General features: G+C 39.7%; 2 protein-coding genes across 3 annotated transcripts in view; one reads left to right on the forward strand and one right to left on the reverse strand.

Annotated features, from left to right (window-relative positions):
- Window positions 1-261: 261 nt before the first annotated feature.
- Window positions 262-8,072, forward strand: C8H5orf58 (chromosome 8 C5orf58 homolog). Its single transcript, XM_048860831.2, has 4 exons — window positions 262-339; window positions 4,741-4,831; window positions 6,653-6,746; window positions 7,749-8,072. The coding sequence occupies exons 1-4, from the start codon at window positions 266-268 to the stop codon at window positions 7,910-7,912; spliced, it is 423 nt and encodes a 140-aa protein (XP_048716788.1). The 5' UTR covers window positions 262-265; the 3' UTR covers window positions 7,913-8,072.
- A 1,550-nt stretch (window positions 8,073-9,622) lies between these two features.
- Window positions 9,623-21,719, reverse strand: part of LCP2 (lymphocyte cytosolic protein 2) — a 52,028-nt gene continuing 39,931 nt past the window's right edge. Inside the window, exons 13-21 of one of the 2 annotated variants that reach the window (XM_048861652.2) lie at window positions 21,611-21,715; window positions 20,446-20,476; window positions 19,322-19,334; window positions 17,904-18,039; window positions 16,250-16,299; window positions 14,713-14,816; window positions 13,106-13,189; window positions 10,751-10,906; window positions 9,623-10,315 (exon numbers count right to left, since the gene is read on the reverse strand). In XM_048861652.2, the coding sequence (XP_048717609.1) occupies window positions 10,193-10,315; window positions 10,751-10,906; window positions 13,106-13,189; window positions 14,713-14,816; window positions 16,250-16,299; window positions 17,904-18,039; window positions 19,322-19,334; window positions 20,446-20,476; window positions 21,611-21,715 (802 nt within the window). In that variant the 3' untranslated portion in view covers window positions 9,623-10,192. The remainder of the gene's footprint in view (window positions 10,316-10,750; window positions 10,907-13,105; window positions 13,190-14,712; window positions 14,817-16,249; window positions 16,300-17,903; window positions 18,040-19,321; window positions 19,335-20,445; window positions 20,477-21,610; window positions 21,716-21,719) is intronic. The other variant, XM_048861653.2, reaches the window with a different exon arrangement.

Here is a 21,719-nt window from a genome sequence, read left to right on the forward strand (position 1 = left end):
AATCTTGTTCAAAGTCATGTAAAAAACACTAAGTGAGATTTTTATTTGTTTTTTACTGAGATTATAGTGTAGACATAATTTCTCTGGTGCTGCACAAGTGGAATTCATCTGACTGGTGGCGAGGTATGGAACGTAACACAACATACCTGTCTATGGAGTTAATTTCAGAGGAGTGAAGTGCTCCTATCGCCAAGGAAACAAAGCTTACAGTGGCTTAATACTAAGACGGTTTCCTGTGCAGAATGTACTATACTTCCTACTAATCATGGTGAGCCATAGTTGCTTGCCTGAATTAGTACAAGGTAAAAATGAAGCTACAGCTAGCAATGCTACTGCAGAGTAAGTGAAATTATTTCTGTTCTACATAATTTTGTGCAGTAAGCAGGGAAAATATTAGTAGGTATTTTCAACTGAAGAATACACCTATAGTTAAATATTGCATCTTTCTGTCTTAAGGTGCATTAAATAATTTACACATTTAGTGCCAGATATTTTTGAGCCTAAATTACAATATACCTAAACTGAAAAGTACCATTTAAAATATAAAAGCAACTTCAGAACAGCTTTATATGCAAATGTTGAGGAATCCACAGACTACACAAAATAAGCCTATGGTATTGATACTGTTTAAAAATATTTTCATATAAATGAAAACAGTCAACTGTAATGCAGACACAGGATGTTTCTAATGTAACCTGTTTAGGTGGAGGTGCAGAAGTAAATGAAATTGCTACTGAGATTGTAAAGCTTGATGTTGCTGTGGGCTTAGAAACCAGACAGACGGCATTAGCCAGACAGTATTTGTCTAGCAGTGGGTGGGTAAAGGCTTTGGACAATCATTTACATGTTTTTTCACTCACTGGGCACAGCATATTTTACTAGTGGTTTGTTTGGTCATATCATTCAGATATCAAAATGGAGTCTCAATATTCTTCTTCATATACTTCGCTATTATTGTTCACGGTCTCCTCAAAAAGGAGTTAATGTTCAATCTGGCTGGCAATTCTCAGTCTGAGGCTGAGAATTAGAACTTTTAATTGCCAATTAGCAGTCTAATTATGAAGATAAGCACCAGATGCTTGATTTCATTGATCTCAAAGTGAGTGAGGCACTTAAGTTACTTTGTAAAAAGAAAAGGAGTACTTGTGGCACCTTAGAGACTAACAAATTTATTTGAACATAAGCTTTCCTGAGCTTCAGCTCACTTCATTGGATGCTGTAGCTCACGAAAGCTTATGCTCAAATAAATTTGTTAGGTGCCACAAGTACTCCTTTTCTTTTTGCGAATACAGACTAACACGGCTGCTACTCTGAAATAAGTTACTTTGTGAATTCCATCCTTCATGAATAAATGGAAAATCCAGCAAGATCTAAACAATTTGTTTTCTAAAAGGGAGTACTTCATGTCAGGAATTCATAATAGGAACATGGGCATTAATGTACCTTCATTTTAATTATGTTGCTGCATTGAACCTACCTGTAATGCATTTTACTCTGGAAGTGGAGTGTTTTCAAGTTTTTAAATGATTTCTGAATGGATTATTATTAGAATGAACATTTTCAGCTTTGTGCTATATGTCTTGTTAAAGAAAATATTATAGCTGTAAACTAATAAATGAAATTTCAGAATCCCATATCACAAATTTGTATTGTATTTGAGGTTTTGCTCACTGAAATCCTCACATTCCATTTGCACCTATATTTTCTTTGCACACACTAGATTGCCACACTCATGGACTCTTCCAGAAAAATCACCAACTTCTATAAAGATTGAGATAAGGAGCTGTCTTTTTTCTTACAGATCCACAGAAAGGACAAGACTAATTCACTTGCACGGGTGTTTCTGTGGGACCTTAAGCTGCAAGATTGTAGTATGGGAACTAGTGTATGTGTGAAGTGTTTCCTCTTTTACATTTCTCAGCTTCAAAGAAACCTCAGGCTGAGCAGTATAGGGTATTGTCTCTCTCTGTTACAGTAACAGTTAACAGTTAACTTGCTCTTCAACACAAAGAAGTGGGGTTCTAACATGTACTGTATTTTAGCTTTCACTGTTGTCATGCTAGAGCACTTTCATTCCAAGTTAAAACTTTGTGAAAACATACAGCAGAAAGAGGAAGAGAGAGAATATAAAGTATATAAACCACAAACTGCCTTTTCCTCTCATTGTATGTCTATTTAGTATACACACAAGAAATTCCACATGCTCGATCTCCTCTGAGGCACCAATGATCCCTTTTCCCACTAATGCCCAAGCAGGAAGCCTGAAGTGAAAACGAACAGTGATCAGCCTGACTAGTGCCTGACATATGTTGAGCAATGCTGCTAGCAATCATTCCTCTTCAGAGTGATTGTGCAGTGTCACTGGCCACAAGTACTACACAACCAGTGTTTACCCGTTCCTCAGAGAACAGCAGCCATGAAAGGATGAATCCCTCTATACTTAACGTTTGAACACCAGTTGCAATGCAATAGTGATTGAACCCTCCTTGCTCTGTACCTTCTGCCATTGTGTGTCTGTGTTAGCAATTCTTGCTGTTTTCGGTGGAAGCCAGGTATTTGCTATAACAGTGTGGATAATGAAATGTAGCAAAGTGCCTTCCTTGTCTTACTCCAAGCCAGGTCCTTGACAAGGTCTGAAATCAGTATAAATGAAATCTACACACATCTGTGCGAGTGTAAAGAGATGAAAATAATTGGTTATCGCTAAGGAGTCAGCTGCTGTACTATGCAACAACTTCCAAATCTCCAGAGGCCAGTCTGGTTTTCTGTATAAATAATCAAGTATCAAGGGGTAACTGTGTTAGTCTGAATCCACAAAAACAACAAGGAGTCTGGTGGCACCTTAAAGACTAACAGATTTATTTGGGCATAAGCTTTCGTGGGTAAAAAAACACTTCTTCAGATGCATCTGAAGGATCATTTACTCATGAAAACTTATGCCCAAATAAATCTGTTAGTCTTTAAAGTGCCACCGGAATCCTTGTTGTTTCAATATAAATAATGTCTCAATACGATGAGATGAAACTTTTTCTGTAGACGTCCAGTCTTAACACAGTTCTTTAGTTGCCTCCTCTATCCCTTTTACCTTTCCTCCTCCCTCTTTAATCCTCCTGCAAAATTTATTATTCCCCTCCTCCCCAGCCCCTGTAAAACCCCATCTCTTGAAGTTGTCTGATTTAAGTGAAAATATCAGTTTTTATTTACTTAAAAATAAATGTCTGGCCTTCATGTTCTCAAAAGGGGACATGTCCTCTAAAAAGGGACACCTTTTATAGAACAGCTTGAAAAGGTGTCCCCTAAAGGCTGTGTATATAGGGCTATGTTTGGACCCAGCTCAAGGTACAAACAGGGTCTTGTGCAGTTTGGGGGAGGGGCAGCTGCTTGGCACCTAGAGGTCACCAAAACTGCTGAATCAGCAGCCCAGAGCTGTCAGCTGAACTACAGTTCCCAGCATGCCTTGCTTTGGGCTCACAGGAAGCCATGGCACTTCCTGTTTCCGGTGGCAGCAGGTTTATCTTGTTTTGTGGAGAAAGGCGAGTCTCCCACTGGGTTTTGGGGGAGGCTCAGGCCTGCTGGGGAGCTACCGGGCTCCAGCAGGGTGGACAAAGGAGTGCAAGTCCCAGGGTGGAGTGCTGAGGGGTCCAGCACTGCCACTCCCGGCATTTACTTGGTCCAAACAGGGCTCTCCTCGGGGCAGGACGTTCAGGCCAGAGGGCTCCTGCTTTTGGGGAGCCAGCACTCAGGGCGCTGTGCTGCACCTTAGCTTGTGCGTGTGTGAGGTGGGGCTGTGTCTGAGTTCCCTGCAGCTACACCTCGCTGATTTTATATATATCCCAGAGTCTTGACTAGGAGATCCCCAAACCAAGACCATACAGGGGGACTCCCTTCAGGCAAACACTGGCATTGGGTTTTTCGTGTTCATATTGAGCCCTTCTGCAAACACTCTACAGGGCTCTCATCTCATTGTTGCCTGCTTCTTGTGATCATCAAAACAGGGCTGTGTGCATTTTGGCTGCCCTGCACAGATCAAATCCGTGTCCTTTCACCATGTATAGCCTTTGTGAATCATATAGGTACCTCATGAACATCAAAACAGGCCTGTTTTCCCCCCACAAGTTCATGAAATTTTCTGTTTCCAGTGATGACACACAACACAAACTTAAATGTCAAAGTGAGGGAGTGTTGTTTAGTGGTTAGACCAGGAGGCTGGATCTGAGGAGATCTGGTGGTTATTCCCAACTTTGCCACTGACTTGCTCTGTGACATTGGGTAAATTACATATTCTCTCTGTGCCTTAGTTTACCCATCTGTAAATTGGTGATAATTACCCATTTGGGTAAAATGTTTTTAGATTCTTAGATAAAAGGTGTCATATAAACACAGACTATTAGTGTTTTATGATTTTGTAGGAGGAATTGAAGACCAACCTTCAGAATGTTCATAATTTTGATCTCAGGATCATGGCTGAAACTACTGCAAAGGTACCTTTTCAGTAGTTTATGGTCAGTCCTTAACTCGTAGCAGTTTAAAGGAAGGCCAAATCAGTTAATAGAAACATTTAGATTTAGAAAAGTAAAAGATTTCTTATTTAAAAAAGGTACCCACTCATTTGAAATGACACTAATGAAAATAAAAATGTAATCAGTGTTACCCAGTCCTACATTTTAATTTGTCTCTGCAATGCAAGGATATTTTACTTTACTGCAAAAATATGAGGCACACTTTCCCCCTTCTCTTTAGTACTCCTTTGTCGCTGGTTAATGATGTTTACATGATAACAAGGTCCCCAGCTTGCGGGAATAAGAAACTGGACAAAACATCTATGTTAAAGGTAAGTTTGTTTTTATTGTTGCAATTTATCACCTAAGAACGCTTGGTGGCATAAACATATTGCTCATTTAGGAAACTTCCCAGAGCTTTTCCAAATAAATTATTACACTTTGTTATACTTCCAAGGTGATTCTCACAAACTATATATAAACTTAGAATGACAAGAAAAAATCAATGCATCTGAAATTTCTTTTTGTGTATGTTTTTCTGGAAGCAGCTCTGTTTAAAAAAAAGTACAGGCAGTTAAAAATTGGAACAGTCTTAAAATTTGCTACTTTCAAATGGTTTAATGCTCTTATTTCTCAAAAAATGTCTTTCCCCCCTAGAAACTAAAAAAAGAAAAAAAAAGTTTGGTCAGGAGATAAAAAATGAGTAGTAGGATCTTAGCTATAAAATTGTCAGGATAGTTATATGTATTAATAAGCATCTGTCATATGGTATAAGTTTTCATTAATATATTTAATTTCTCTTGTCTATATTAACTTTGTAATGGCTCCATCTTGTGGCTAATACGTATAATTTAGGATTAACTTTCATTACAAGTTTCAGAGTAACAGCCGTGTTAGTCTGTATTCGCAAAAAGAAAAGGAGTACTTGTGGCACCTTAGAGACTAACCAATTTATTTGAGCATGAGCTTTCGTGAGCTACAGCTCATTTCATCGGATACATACCGTGGAAACTGCAGCAGATTGTGAAGAGAGTTGTCACTTTGGATGGGCTATTACCAGCAGGAGAGTGAGTTTGTGTGTAGGGGGGTGGAGGGTGAGAAAACCTGGATTTGTACTGGAAATGGCCCAACTTGATGATCACTTTAGATAAGCTATTACCAGCAGGACAGTGGGGTGGGAGGAGGTATTGTTTCATGATCTCTGTGTGTATATAATATCTGCTGCAGTTTCCACGGTATGCATCCGATGAAGTGAGCTGTAGCTCACGAAAGCTCATGCTCACATAAATTGGTTAGTCTCTAAGGTGCCACAAGTACTCCTTTTCATTACAAGTTTCAGAGTGGTAGCCGGCTAGTCTACACTGGCAATGCTAAAGCGGCAACTCTTTAACATGCCTTGTGTGGTCATGGCGCAGCGCTCTCTCCCAGCACTCTAAAAAAACCACCTCAACCAGGGGCATAGCTCCCAGTTCTGTGGCACTGTTTACACTGGTGCTTTACAGCGCTGCAACTTGCTGCGCTCAGGAGGGTGTTTTTTCACACCCCTGATGGAGAAAGTTGCAGCGCTGTTAATTGCCAGTGTAGATAAGCTGAGGCCCAAATAAATTTGTTAGTCTCTAAGGTGCCACAAGGATTCCTTGTTGTTTTTTCATTACAAGTTTTGCTTTCAGTGTATTAAGTATCTTTTGGCACTACATTTTCTCATTCTTCTTTTATAAGCTCACAATGGGGTATTTTTAAACCAGACAAATGAAAGAGAAAACCTCATAAGAATCTTGCTGATTTTTACGTGTTTTTGCTACTAAGTTGTTTTAATTAAAATAATAAAAAGAGGTATTTTTTTTTTTCTGAACATTTAAGTTAACCCCATTTAGGGGGAGGAGAGAGAACCCTGGGCAATTTTCATTCTATTGCATCCAGTTGTAAAAAGGAATAACAGAAAAAGTGGTCATGCCTGATGGGAAACATAAAACATAAAACCAACATTTTTGGTTTTGATGAAAACTGGAACACTTAAAAAAATTTTTTTGCATGTCTCTCGTTTTCAAAAATGCACTTTTTAAAAAAAAATTGAATGAAAAATTCAAAACTACTAATGCTCAAAGATTGCACATATATAATACCAATTCTGATGTTATTTGTGTTTCCTATAGATGTTTAAGAGTGATGTTGCTGACCAGCAGTTCAGCCTGGAAACTGCAATTAGAAATATTGATAAAATGTCCAGTGAGTTGAAGAAGCTAAATGGTAATTCTGAGTGTATCTATCATCAAACTAATGGGGAAATGACTGAATTGTTTGATGCAATGTTGTTGTAGCCATGTCGGTCGCAGGATATTAGAGACACAAGGCGGGTGAGATAATACGGGATCAACTTCTGGTGGTGAGAGATTAGATTTCAAGCTTACACAGAGCCCTTCTTCGGGTCTGGGAAATGTACTCAGAATGTCAGCTAAATACAAGGATTGTTTAGTAGTACTTAACACATATTTCAAGCAACCATTCAAGATGAAGTGGTCTGTTAACACCTCTCCAGTCATGGGAGAGGGAAAGGAAGCAGGGCCTGGGGCGGGTGGGGGGGACTAAGGCGAGGGCAGGGGGTGGGGTTATGGATTGTTATATCCAGTGTCTCTATTCAGTCTTTGCACTGGAATTATGGCTTTCTATAACAATCTGTAACCCACTAACAATGCCCCCCTCACTACCCCCAGTTGCCTCCCCCTCTTTCTTTCCCTCCCGTGACTGGTGGATTGTTAGTGAGCCACTTCACCTTGAGTGGTCCCTTGAAATATATCTATCTACTTATGCTAAATAATCTGTTCTATCTTTTATTTACCTCTGAGTACATTTCACAGCTGCTAATGAACTCATGCAGATTTTGTGACTATGTTGTTCCTTCTATTTTATGAAACAAGAATTTGTCCCCTTATAGTGAAAAATTAATAAAATCATATTTACTGTACAAAAATAGGCTAATATTAACCAAACATGGAAAAGTCCTGCTAGATAACAGTTAATTCTTTAGCAAGTGCATACCATAGCTTCCTAACAAAAGATATATAGTAATACACTAATAACAAATTGTATTTAAATGCCTTGGAGAAATGCTATTATCCTTTTAATTTACAGAAGAGTTGAATGATGAATACTCTACAGTAAAAAAAAAACAAACCTCTACAGTACATTTTGACCCATATGATACCTATTATACAGTAAATGTTCATGACTGTATACTGTATTTTCTAACAGTGCAAAGCCAACTGCTTCTCTGTGACCTTACTTTGAACTTCAGTCATCCTGTGAAGACCAAAGTTTCAAGGGAGGTAGAAGAAAAGAAAACAAATTTTGAGGAATTACCTAATTCCATCAAGTTCCATGCTGATGCTTCCATTACCAATTCTTTAAGCCATTAAAATTTCAGCATGGTTTTCTGCTCTGGTTGAAGCTTTTATAATATGACATTCTGTGTTATCAGAGTATGAAAAGTAGTATCTGAAGAATGTTTCAATATGTGAAAAACAAATATTTGAATAACTCAGAAACAACTAAAATAATAAAAAGGCAAATAATTGGTCCATAGCCTATACATTTTCCAAAATCCCCCTTTTTATTAAACAGCTGAGGTTGCTGAGAACAGTGACATGGGAAACTAGATGGCTCAGGAAATTGTTTATAGGATATGATGTATTTCATGTCAAGTTAACTGATCTGAATCGAGACCAACTGGTAACAAAATTAGAACTATTTACTACCAGCTAGATCATTGTTTCCCAACTTGGAAAGGTAGTGCTAAGCCCAGATGAGCTCAAGGGCAAGAAAACAGCACAGGGAGGGAAAAAAATGGCATGACGCTTTATTTGCCCAACTGTCGTCCTCACTACAAACCTATAGCTATGAGTAAAATAGCAGGTGACTTCCTGAAAGCCATTCCTCTGCCTGTAGTGACCCCCTAATGCAGCCAGCTACAAGATACTAAGGGAGGAGTAAGGCTGACAAACTTAGAAGCAAGACTCAAACCATGCACATGCCAGAAAATGGAATTAAATATAAGATCTTAGACAAATAATGGGACCCGCCCTGTTCCTTATTAAGTCAGTGGGAAAAACTATGGGGCCTAATATTTATAACTGATTCTGAATTACAGTTTATATTTTAAGACAGAAAATGTCAGTTTCATAAAGAATGTGGAATAGGCACTTATCCCAAGCCTATCAGCCCCACCCTGCTTGGTTGTCTACTCCCTGGGTAATGAGTTTGGGTGTAAGCCTGTGGCTTGGTCAGGTGACTAAACATCACATGATGGTAGTCAGGGGTTGTGCTTTATATAAAAGTGAGTCTTCTCAGGATGGAAGGAGATAGACCTCCAGGAAGGAAGGAGGTTCTTGAAGGGTACCTAGCAGCAGAGGGACCTGGACCTGGACCTGGGTTTGCCACACCAGCTAAAGGTAAAAGCCTGATTGGAGCTTACTAGCTAAAGGTAAGGCCTGAAGGACAGGAGCAAAATTCCTGAAGAGGGAATTAGGAGGTTCTGAGGAAGGGTCATTCTAGAAGAAAGTAGTCTGGACAGGCCAGTACAGGTAGGTATTTGAAGGGAGATGCCATTTGTTTAGGGGTCCAGCCTGTGGCTCCTACTGATGGTCAGAAGAAGTTAATTTTCTCTTGACCCGCATCAAGAGAGTACAATTGGTGACTGAGCCATGTGATCTCACTCCCTGAGTAAGACCTGATGCTAGGCGTTGGATGTCTGTCTTTGTTTGTTGAGCTGTTTTCATGTACTGGATTCTGGGAGAGGTGTTTATTTGATATGCACAAAAGTCAGGAATAGTTTTTGAGAACCCTGAGAGTAAAGAAACTGAGATAGAGACAGGGTCTATCACCAGATGCGGTGAGACCCAGTTACATTGCCGTTTTCAGAGCCTGTTCTTTGCAGAAAGGAGTGGGTGCAAGGTTATGCATTCTTGGGACCCAATCTATGCAGGGACGGATTTGGGAATGAAAGTTGTCTCTAGATCATGTAGAAGAAGGAACATATACCATATAGACCATTAAACTAACAAGTCACATAGTTCCTACCATTATAATAAATGTAGCCCTAAAGTGCAGGTCTCTACTGAAAAGTGGACTGTGACATATGGCATTTTTATTGACTTAATTTACACACGGTTTTTTAAATTTTATATCAACTTATATAAAATATATCAAAGTAAACAATACAATCTTTCAATACAGGTAACAGTCACTAGCAGTTACTCTGTACTGTACAAGCATTATACAGACATTAATTGATTTCAGTTTGCAGCTTAATGTAATTGGTACCATAAACTCGACATGAACAATAGTTTGCATAGCTTTGCTTTGTAAGAAAGCAATGTAATTCTCTGCTGTGTAAACCACATGTGATCCTGCAATATGGAATGGAGAACACTTCACATGTGAGATGAAGGTTGGAAAATGACATCACTCTCATGTAGAGTTTTCATGCAGTGTATGAACAATGGAGAGTAATAAATACATTGTAGAAAGTATTTTGCAAATCTGTTTTTTTAAAAACACACTTTAAAATGAGAATTATATTTTTTCATTAAAATCAAAAGGAATTTTAATCCATAATTTCAGTTAGCTGAATACAAATGGAAATATCATGAGGTTTGTATGTTCTTGTAGACCGTTGATCACAGACATTAAGCTTTCTTCTAAGTAGATCCTGCAGCGTATGTTAACTTGCATTGGTTTCTTGAACCGCGGTCTTTTCCATCAATCAGCAGAAGGGGTGTTCTTTGAAAGTAATCAATAATATCTGCCACTGAAGAAAAATCCTGTGGATTAAAAACAAAGGCGGTTGGGGGGTGTTGTTAGGATTCTCACTACTTCTCAGGCTAAAGCAGTACTATTTATTTAGACTGTGACTATTTGATGCTCTCTTGTGACTAAGTTTTGGATAAATTCTGTACTGGAATAGACCATGAGGTCATCTACCACTGCATCAGCATTTGCTTCCAGTACTGGTCTTCCCATCTTGGATATCTCCATGGAACATTCTTGTCCAAAATTTCACTCACCCAGTGAAGTTGTGAGGTATTATAAGGCAATCAGTTTTTCTTGAATTTAAGTCACTGGGCCCAGTTCTGCTCTTCACTGCACCAGTTTGTATGTGGAATACCTTCAGTGAACTAAGTGACATTCTTCTTGGTAAAACTGCTGGACACTGGTTGAGGGGGAGGGGATGATGCAAAGAAAGAAACATACTGTACCTCTTTTCCTTTCAGGCCAGTTCCTAACAAGTAAACTTGATTTTGCTCCTGATAACGAATCTGAATATTATATACTTTATCTTTGTATAATACCATCAGTACGTATGGATGTGTATACGTTTTTCTTGAGCTGTCTCTCACCAAGAAAGTCCCATCCTAAAAGAATGCACATGAAAATCAAATCAATTTTTGACCAACATAGCAACCACGTAAGTAGAATGCAGAGTTTGTTTCTAAATGCACATTCATTCTGGATTCTAATTTTTCAGAAAGAGAACAATTGCAACTACAGACTAATTTCTTAAAGAAAGAAGCAAAACAGAAACAAAGCCTTGCAATCTGTTATCTAAAATGTCCCATTTCAAAGGCTAGTTCAGATGCAGTAATAGTAATTTTAGAGAGAAAAATTACTCTGATTTTGGGACACTTAGCAAAATGTTATGTGTGAAATTCTGGCCTTAGTGAAGTTGTTGGCAAAACTTCCACTGACTTCAGAGAAGCCAGGATTTCAGCCCAAAAGGTGAAACCCATTGGTGTTTTGGGGACTTTTGTACAAAGCTGAAAGGGATGCAGTCTACTACACTTAGAGGTTTAGACAATCTTGGAATGTTCTAACCTGCTGCATAAGGGGAACTGGAGCCTTTTCTATCAGAGTGAATGGGAGGGAAATGGGGAAATGAAATATGCCCCTCCCAGTGAGTGCTGGTTTAAAATATCTTTAGGAAAAGTGGATTAGCTAGAGGGATGCAGGTTTCTTCCATAGATGATCTTACCTCCTGGAGACAAAAGTTTCTATTGAGCTCCCTACCATGTGAAGCTCTCCCCACTCATTATTCCATCTTACATATAAAAATTATATTACCATTATGGTCCTCGTGGCCCGTGCCGCTTCCCGTAGCTCCCATTGGCCAGGAACGGCAAACCGCGGCCACTGGGAGCTGCGGGCAGCCGTGCCTGCGGACAGTCAATGTAAACAAATTATCTTGCGGCCCGCTAGCGGATTACCTTGACGGGCCGCATGCAGCCTGCAGGTTGTCCACCACTGATCTAGAGTATGGGCTTAATAATCCTTAGACATCAACTGAGCCTGGATCTGAGCTGACCTGTGTTGTTTTTTGTTGTATTCTTTGTAATAAACCCCACCCCCAAGAAGGGGGTGAGTTCAGTCTTTATGGTACGTGTGAACTGTGGTTTTAGAAAGACCAGAAGTACTTGTGGCACCTTAGAGACTAACAAATTTATTTGAGCATAAGCTTTCGTGGAGTACAGCCCACTTCATCAGATGCATAGAATGGAATATATAGTAAGAAGATTATATATATATATATATATATATATATATATATACATACACAGACACACACATACAGAGAACATGAAAAGGTGGAAGTTGCTATACCAACTCTAAGAGGTTAATTAATTAAGATGAGCTATTATCAGCAGGAGGAAAAAAAAATTTTGTGGTGATAATCAAGATGGCCCACTTCAGACAGTTGACAAGAAGGTGTGAGGATACTTAACATGGCGAAATTAATTCCAGTTCAGCAGTTTCTCGTTGGAGTCTGGTTTTGAAGCTTTTCTATTGCAAAATTGCCACCTTTAAGTCTGTTACTTCCTCCTCCTGGTTTTTGAATGTTATGATTCCTGATGTAAGATTTGTGTCCACTTAATCTTTTTGCATAGAGACTGTCTGGTTTGGCCAATGTACATGGCAGAGGGGCATTGCTAGCACATGATGGCATATTTCATATTGGTCGATGTGCAGGTGAAAGAGCCCCTGATGGCATGGCTAATGTGATTAGGTTCTATGATGGTGCCACTTTAATAGATATGTGGACAGAGCTGGCATCGGGCTATGTTGCAAGGATAGGTTCCTGGGTTAGTGTTTTTGTTGTGTGGTTACTGGTGAGTATTTGCTTCATGTTGGTGGGCTGTCTGTAAACGAGGACTATTTTTAGAATAGTTTAAGAAAGGTGCCCATGTATGGTTAGTTTCTTCCTTACTGATCCAAGTTTTTAATAGCCCTCTGGTAATGCTCTGCCAATCTGAACACTGTATGCTTAATCAGTCTGTGTAAGTACCTTTTTGTTTGGGTAAATGCAGGTGTGTGTGTGTGTGTGTGTGTACACCACCACTACCTCTCCCCCTCCACACACACATATAGGATGTGCCATGACATTTTGCGGGTACATTGATAGTGGCCTGGAGAAAATCTGGACTAGAATCTCCTTATGTAAAAGTTGTGTTCATTCACTTTTTCTATATGAATGCAAAGACATATATCAGGACACAAACCATTTAAACAATGTGCCAAGTATATCTATATCCATTTAAGGGTAACTGCTAACACTGTACCTTATTTATATTTCTAAGAGCTGCTTCTGCTTCCTGCCGGCTGATGTCTGCAACATACCACTCTGCATTCAGTGAGTCCTGAAACTTTTGTTTTGTTTTGTTTTTTTTGGGAGGGAAAGAGGAGAAAATTGGGTGTCAGTGAATTAATTTATGCGATGTTATAAACATACATGCACAGAAATAGAGAAGAATTTAAATGGAGGAGGGGAAGGGGAAGTAGTGTATTTCCAGATACAGGGATGAGCATTTTTAGTTTTGACCTTGTTAAGTTGATTTAATCATTCCAATACTCTTTGAAGGTGTTTGCACATGCTGCCACCTTGCTACCATGGAAACCAGAGAAGTGAGGACCTTAGGTTTTTGGTAAACATTCTATTTCCTGTAACATTTCTTTTGTTATGTCCAGATGAGTCACAGACATCTTAGGTCTCTCCTATTTTTACCATCAGCTGAGTTTAGAACTGTGGCTTGCTGTGGGCTCCCAAGCACCAAACCCATGCACACACAGACCTGTCTTACATGACTATTCAACGCATTAGCAAAAATCAGGTGCTAAGTGGAGGTGGTCTTCAAAGAAATATAGAGTAGGACTGTACTCGGAGAGACCGAATTTTCTTCTCTCACCCATTTTAGGTTGGTTTATTTGAGAGGAGAATTGAGTCCAAACCATCTGCGGGTATTTCAGCACATCTTTGCAAGACAGGAAGTGGTCTAGTAAACTTCACTATAGCTTCTGACTGTTTCACTGTACGTGTTTGCTGTATCTTCACTCCTCTTTTGTTTGGTGAAGACCAAGTAAGGAACAAAGGTTGGACATCGCAAGGCAAACCAGCAGCAAATGCAACAGTGTTTACCAAAGAATAACTGCTGACTAGAAAACCAATTTAGGAAAAACATAATCTCACATTTAGTTGATTTGCTGTGCAAAGTGATTAGGATTAATGTCTGTCACATCATAGATGATTCATGCCTCCCCATTCTCGGGGCCACAATCTAAAAGGGATGACATGTGACTGCCCCACACATCTCCTCTGGCCAGTGAGCCCCCCAGCCCTGTTACCCCTGCTTCACCAGAGTTACCTGAACAGGAGGTGGGGAGGGCGCTCTGTCCTTCTCCCGATGTGCCTTCCCCCCAGCATGTCGGCTGCTCTCCCTGGCAGCCAGCCCGGGCAAGGAGCAGGATGGAGCTGCTTCTCATGTGGCTGAAGCCAGTCACTACGGGTTGCTGCTGTGTGCAGCACGGCAGCTGCCTGAGAGACAGCCCATCTGGGAGGAGGTGGCAGTGGTGGGCTGCCCCCTGCCTGGGCTCAGTGCTGGGGGATGGACTGAGTGAGCCAAAAATGGGCTGTGGAGAGAGGGGCTTTCTCTCAGGCAGCCATGCTGCACAGAGCAATGAGACCCTGAGTGGCCAGTGTTAGAAGTGGCTGGTCCTGCCCCTTCTGCTCCTGGCCTGGACCAGCTCTGAGGGACGGGCTGAGCATGTCACTGGGCAGGTACAACAGGAGAAGGGAGCCCCTCTTCCTCCCCCTCCTCCAGGCCAAGCAAAATCGGGGGGGGGGGGCACTTGACCCTCTATACCCCCCTACCTCTGAGTCACATTATTATACCTCATCTTCATCCATGCTTGGTGGCTGCACAATCTGCCTGTTAGGAATTGGTAATGGAGGTCTGCCATCTGCTGGGCCTTTTGAAGGAGCTCTATTGATGTTACCTTTAAAGTTCCAGAATACATTTAAATTAAAAACAGAAAGATAAAACTTACTCTATGGAGCAGATATTAGAGTGTAGTTTAGGACTTTGATTCTCAGTAATACCAAGGCCTCTTTACACCACTCAGGCAGCATAAGGGGCCTTAAAGTGGGTGAAAAATATACTCACACTTAGTGCAATTGAGAATCTGACCTAGATTTCTTTATGTAATGGGACAAATTCATCTTCGGTATACATGAGGGTTACTCCCATGGACTTTAATGGAACTTCAGGAGCTATGGATGCCTCAAAGGCAACTGTATTTGAAATAGGAATTACAGACGATGAACTCTATCTCAATTATTTAACTATGACAGTATCTTCAGTTACCTTAGCTACAGCTAACCTGAACTTCTACAGGTTTCAGAGTAGCAGCCGTGTTAGTCTGTATCCGCAAAAAGAAAAGGAGGACTTGTGGCACCTTAGAGACTAACAAATCTACTTATGCGCAACTAAATTTGTCAGTCTCTAAGGTGCCACAAGTCCTCCTTTTCTTTAAACTTCTACAGTTACAAATCACAAGGTCGCTCTGCTACAAGTTTATAAAATTGTATTGGAGAGAGAAAAAATTTGCTGCTTTTTTTTCCTTTGTGGAAACCTTGGACATTTAAATTAATGGCAACAGCTACCAGTGTTGAACATTCTTGAATGTTATGCCAAGAGATCATGATTTTCAATGTTGCTTATTTTTAATTACAGTATTTTTTGCGAATTAAATATGTAGCTGAGACAAACTTAATTTCACCTTGGAAATGTCTTTCAGACCAGCCCAGGTATTGGTGTAGCATTATACAGATCTGAAACATTCATTGCTTTTCCCTACCATCACACAAATCATTATTGGAATTATATAATCACATGGGACCTTCAGCATGAATGTAGTCAATAGATAGTAATCTGAGACTAGTGCTTTTAAATTATAGCTCTAGTGAAGCAAACATTTATATCAAATTTTGTCAGTGCCTTAACTGTATAGACAGCATTGCCAAAATTTAACAAGAAAAAAAAAACACCTTAAACATAGACTAAATGAACTAAAGAAGTTAAGTAACCAATGTTTAAAGTGGTCTGAAAAAGTTAGGGGTCTATCATAATTTGGGAGTAGCAGTTCTGGTAAAACAATACTTAAAGTGTGCTCCTCAGAGACCTTTTTGGTGCTGCTGCTGCAGGAGTAAAGAGATGGACCAGAGCATCTAATATGAAAATAAAATGCATTCTTTACTCCTGGTGGGGTGGGAATGTGCCTTCCCCCACCCACCCACTTTAAGCACTGTATTTGATAGTTTTTTATTGCTTTTAAATCCAAAAGCTGAGCATCCATGACAGATATCATGCGCTGCAACCGTAAGACTTCATTACATTTGGAGTGGAAATCCAGGTGCACAGAATACAAACCTAGCTGAAAGCGTGGTGGTAGTGATCCGCTTGAAGAAAGGCTGTTAGTACTGTTAAAGAAATCAATGAAATTGAAGTTTAACACACATAGGGTATGTTGCTATAACTATATTATTTAATACTTTATACTGTGGCAGCTCCCAGAGGCACAGACCTGAGCCCCTTTGTGCTACATGCGATACAAAGATGGAAGCATACATAGTGCATGTCCCCAAAGGGTTCCACCCTTCTTTCTTTTTAGCACCCATGACAGATAAAGACATCCTGGTCTGCCCTGTATGAAAATTCACATGGTAATTATCGCCACTATTAACTCTCCTTGAGGTCTGGCACTCGGAGATAAGGTGCAGAGGGGCAGGGAACAGTCCATGGCACTACTACTCCTATAGGGACCATTTCAAGATCAGTACAATTGGAACCTAATTTCCCTCTAGAACCTATATCTCTGTTGGGTTTCCAACCCATGACCCCTTCCCAAGCTCTTTCCTCATAAAGGGAGTATATGAAGCAAAACTACAAACTGTTACTCATTCTGGAATTTCCCCAAAACTTCCCCCCTTCTGTGTCGTCGTTCCCCCCCAGCCCCCGCCTTGGCTGAAGAACAAGCATCACTCAAACATTCAAGTTCCAGGAGGTGCAAAAACTTGACAAGAGCTGTGCCAGTGACTGAGTTCACACTTCTAGCCTCATCTATGCTTAGTTTGTTTGTTCTGCTCTTGCTGAACTATTCAGCCCCACTTTATAAGCTCTACAAAGGCCTTTTCAGCTTCTTGTTAGAAATTTCTATAATTGAAACCAGCTCTCATGGCAGTCCCAAAATGACAGCAGCCAAAGGCAACAATGAGTTTATCAGATCTTATCTCTTTTTCCCAGAAAAGTTTCACCTAAGAACCCACTGCCAAGGGCTCCTCTTTTCCAGTGTCCAAATGAACCTCTCTTTGGATGTTCTGCAAAAAAGGCTCTGACTAAAATGTATATTATCATAGTGTCTCAAGCTCTTCTTTTAAGAAGAGGCATCTAATTTTGGATGTCCAGCTGTAGACACCTAAGGCCTGACTTTTTTTTTTTTAAACAGGGACTGAGTACCCACAATTCCAGTTGAAGTCAATGGGAACTGCAAGTGCTACAGTAATGCCTAGAATCCTCCTTCTGGGATCAGAACCCCATTGAGATAGGCACTACACAGATGTATAATAAGACAGTCTCTGCCCCCAAGAGAGTTTACAATCTCAATAGACAAGGTAGAGAAAGAATGGGAGAAACAGATAAATGCCTTTAGCGGGGCACTCAAAAATTGAAGGACCCAAAATTAGTGTCTAATTGTAGCTCTTACCAAAGAGGTCCTAATAGACTCCTCTCTTAATGTAGAACTAAGAGAGCATCCTAGTGTACCTGATATATATTGTCTGTATCTTTGGATTATATAGAGACTTAAGGTCTTGGGTATCATGGTTTTACAGCACTGGGGGATTCCCCTAAGATGGTGGAAACAGCCCAAAGCAAACAGAGGGGAGCTAAGGATCTGGCCTGTAGATATTAAACTCGTTGGGTAGTAATCATGTGTTCTTTTGGGTCTTGTACAGCATTATATACACTCTCATTCCTTAACAAGTAATAGCTCAAAATAAGTGAGACAATAACTAGTGCAACAAACCTTTCTGCATATGATCCAGGCATACTGTTGGATCCTGAAGGACTGTGTTTAGGGGGTGGCTTGACAGTCCTTGAAGGGAATGTGTTGGAGCTGAAGGGGGGCAAAGATAGCTGTTGTGCTGGTCTCTGGGGGATTGCTGTGAAGAGGAAAAGAGAGCTAGCTAAAAATATTAGCGTGAGGTTACCATGGGTACTCGTAAAAGCAGCTTGTAAAAAGGGGTGAAGTGAACGAATACTATCACACTGCAGACGGCAGTCTATCTAATCAGATACAAGCAATGGAGCAGTCTGTCATTAAAAAGCCCTTCAGAACAATATACTGGGTCTTGGAATATTAATTTATTGATGGTAGATAGTTTATTCTTGTGTATTCATTTTAGAGGTGGAAAATTCAGTAGAAAATGTCAAGTTTTTTTTTTATCGTGTTTGTTTCTGAAACATTAGATAAGCTACAGTCCAGCTTTAGAAACCCCTTAACTAAAATATTACACTAAAATTAAAGACAAAGTCCCCTAGTCAGCTTTCTCTGCCATGACATTGCTGACCCTTGGATTTGAGACTTCTTTATTGTGCATCCTCCGCCTCAGGGATTTGTGTTCTGATGCCATCTTCATTGTATGGGTCAGCAGACAATTGGGCTACCATGCCAAAGATCTATAGCGTGATAAACTTGCTCTCCTTGGCACTACTCTCAGCCCAAGTTGGATTGGCAATAGGGGTGGAGGTTCAGAATGTGAATTCAGATCAGAATTGTGTAAATGGCCTCAATTTTTAATGGGATGAACCAAAACTCTGATATAGTCAACCTTAGACGTTGGCATGTTGGAAAGCAAAAAGTGAATTTTACAACTTTGGTCCATATACATTATTTTTGTTATAAAGCATTACACAGCATCTCAGGAACTGTGAGGGGGGATAACTTATAAATGCTATTATTATTATTATTACTATTTGAGCCAAATATTACTCTTTGCTCACATGAGTCATTAGGACTATCCTCACATGAAGTTGATAGCACTATATGTTGGAAGAATGCAAGCAGGGTCTGGCCAATTATCTTATAGTAGATCAAGAGGTCACTAGGTTTTCATTCCTGCTTTTTAGGTGCTCCATGGAAATATTTGTACAGATATATACTAAGTTAATGGTTATAAAATTGTAATACATTTAGATAAGCGTAGAAAATACTGGTGTCTTGTAACTGGCTGACTGGAAGAAATTGTTGATATGCTCCAACTTCCTGTTTTTTGTGGCTTCATTACTTAAATTTGTGTGACATTTTTGAAGATTCCTACAGTCTGTCAAGTTATGCTGTGCTACCTTTTTTATTTTACAGTAGTAACTATAAATAGATCTGTGCAGTCTTTCATTTGAGCTTTTTAACAGAGAGAGAGAATGTAAAATAATTTAAGCACTTACACTCATCTTCTTCCTGGGGAGAGAGGGGAAAAAAACAACAACAATGAACATTAAGAGGTTTATAATATCATAACTCTTAAAAATATTATCTCTTTACAAAAGCTACAATAGAAAAGTAGGTGATTTTTTGAGTATGCAGGTAATTCACGACGGGCTGCCTACATTTACCTAATACATTGATATCATTGTCTTTGTGAAACACCAAATTCATTTTTTTTAATTGTGGTACTGAGGCAAGGAAATCACAGGTCTAGATTTTCAAAAGTGAGTAGTGATTTAGGTGCATCAATTTTTGGGTGCATAACTTGAAACAGCTTAAAGAGGTCGGAGGACAGAACTTCAGCTGAGGTAAATTGTCATAGTTTCCAGAGCAGGAGTTCAGCACTCTGAAGTTCCTTTAAGATCTGTCAAGTCGGGGGAGCCTCAAACTGGGGTATACAAAATCACTAGTACCTTTAGAAAAAAAAATCTGGGCCTTGACACTCTGCCTTTTCTTTATAATGCCTCTAATATCTAAAATAACATATCCGGGATTAAACTGTCCTGGAGCAAATTTGTATGGAGGAAACTGACTGAAAGTGAAGCTGTGTGCTAAGTAGGAACTACAGGAGAAACTCAGTTATGAACAGCTCGGGAATGGAGGTTGTTTGTAACTCTGAACATTTTGTAACTCTGAACAAAAACATTATGGTTGTTGTTTCAAAAGTTAACAGAACATCGACTTAATACAGCTTTGAAACTTTACTATGCAGAAGAAAAATGCTGCTTTTAACCAACTTTGTTTAAATAAAACAAGCATACTTACCTTGTCAAATCTTTTTTTAAACTTTCCCTTTATTTTTTAGTAGTTTACATTTAACACAGTAATAAACTGTACAATATTTGCTTTTTTTAATCTCTGCTACCTGATTGCGTACTTCTGATTCCAAATGAGATGTGTGTGGTTGATCGATCAGTTTGTAACTCTGGTGTTCGTAACTTGGAGGTTCTATTGCATAAGTATGTAAAGGAACTAGTCCATGTTAAACAGAACTACCAGCTTATGCAAGTTTTTTAATTCTATTGTAACACATACTTTAAAATCTTCTAATTGTAAAATAGTGTTTGCTCTGAAATATACTTACATCATATCTTCTTTCTGGTGGCCAGCCTTGCCTAAAATGAAGTAGGTGAAGAAACCAAATGTGAATTTTAGATGTAGAAAGTGTGAAAGAATGATACTCTACCCATATATACAGTGGGCCATGTTTTCAGCTGAGACTTAAGCTGATGTCAGTTTTTGCAGACACAAATGAATATGGGTATCAGTTTTAATCAGCAATTTCTTTTGCTCATTTAGATATAAGTTCTTGATTTGCAGCCACAAGAAGGTACTTGGATGTCTAAGCCCTGATCCTGTAATGAGCTTTGCAGAGATTCAGGGGTCCATCTGTGTGGAATTTATTGCATGGTTGGGGCTTAATTGATCTACATTTCAAGTGAAATAGTGCACCTGCTGTTTTCCTCACACAGAAATGGAGTTTGAGTATCTGGCCTTAAACTTCAACTGAATAATGAAAATATTAATTGTTCCCATGGAGTCCTTAGCCACACTGTCGTAGCTGAGGGCAGGCTTGTATGAAGATATCTGGCCTCCTTCCTAGCATTTTGGCTGCTGGTTGGTTAGCAGACCTCATAGTATGTTTCTTTTATATGGTATACAACCCTATCCAGAAGCTGTGTAAGAAAGGCCAGCTCTTGCTAAAGGAAGTTTTTTGTCAAGAATTCAGGGATTTGCAGGGTGACAGAGCTGGCCAAGTTGTGGGGAATAAATGAAAGCCTTCTCCCTCCACCATATCATAAAAGGGATATGGAGGTGGGGGTTGAGTTTGGTAGTCAGGATAATGAGGAAAAATAAGTCTTTCTAGGAAGAAGACTAGAGCTGATGGGAGAATCATGGATACCATCCTCTTCTCTTCTGGAACTTGGCTGAAGTGAGCCGTACTTTGGGCCTTAACTGTGGCCTTTCAGACAGGGTTTTGGAGCTGTGCTCTGTCTCCACTCCAGCTCCAGGCAAAAACCTGCAGCTCCTCTGCTCCAAGTTCCACTCTAAAGCCCTGCTTTCGGATGAGGCAAGCCCTGCTGTATTTGTGTTTGGCCCTTAAAAAGGCAGGGCTTTTTCACATTACAATAAGTGGGCAACACTCTTAGGCAGTGGTGTCTCTACCGACATTGACTAATTGTGTTTTCCAGATTGTTGTTGAAAATAGTTAAATATAGTTGTATTAACATTTAAAAATAAATGTTTACTTTACGGGTGGTGGCTTCCTTCCAGGGACTGGATTGCCTCTTTCATGTTTATCGGCTGGTGGTATGGGAGGCTTTTGTATCTTTGCTAACTGTTCTCCCAGAGATCTAA

This window comes from Caretta caretta, chromosome 8, assembly GCF_965140235.1.
Source record: "Caretta caretta isolate rCarCar2 chromosome 8, rCarCar1.hap1, whole genome shotgun sequence".
In the NCBI taxonomy this organism is placed as follows: Eukaryota; Metazoa; Chordata; order Testudines; family Cheloniidae; genus Caretta; species Caretta caretta.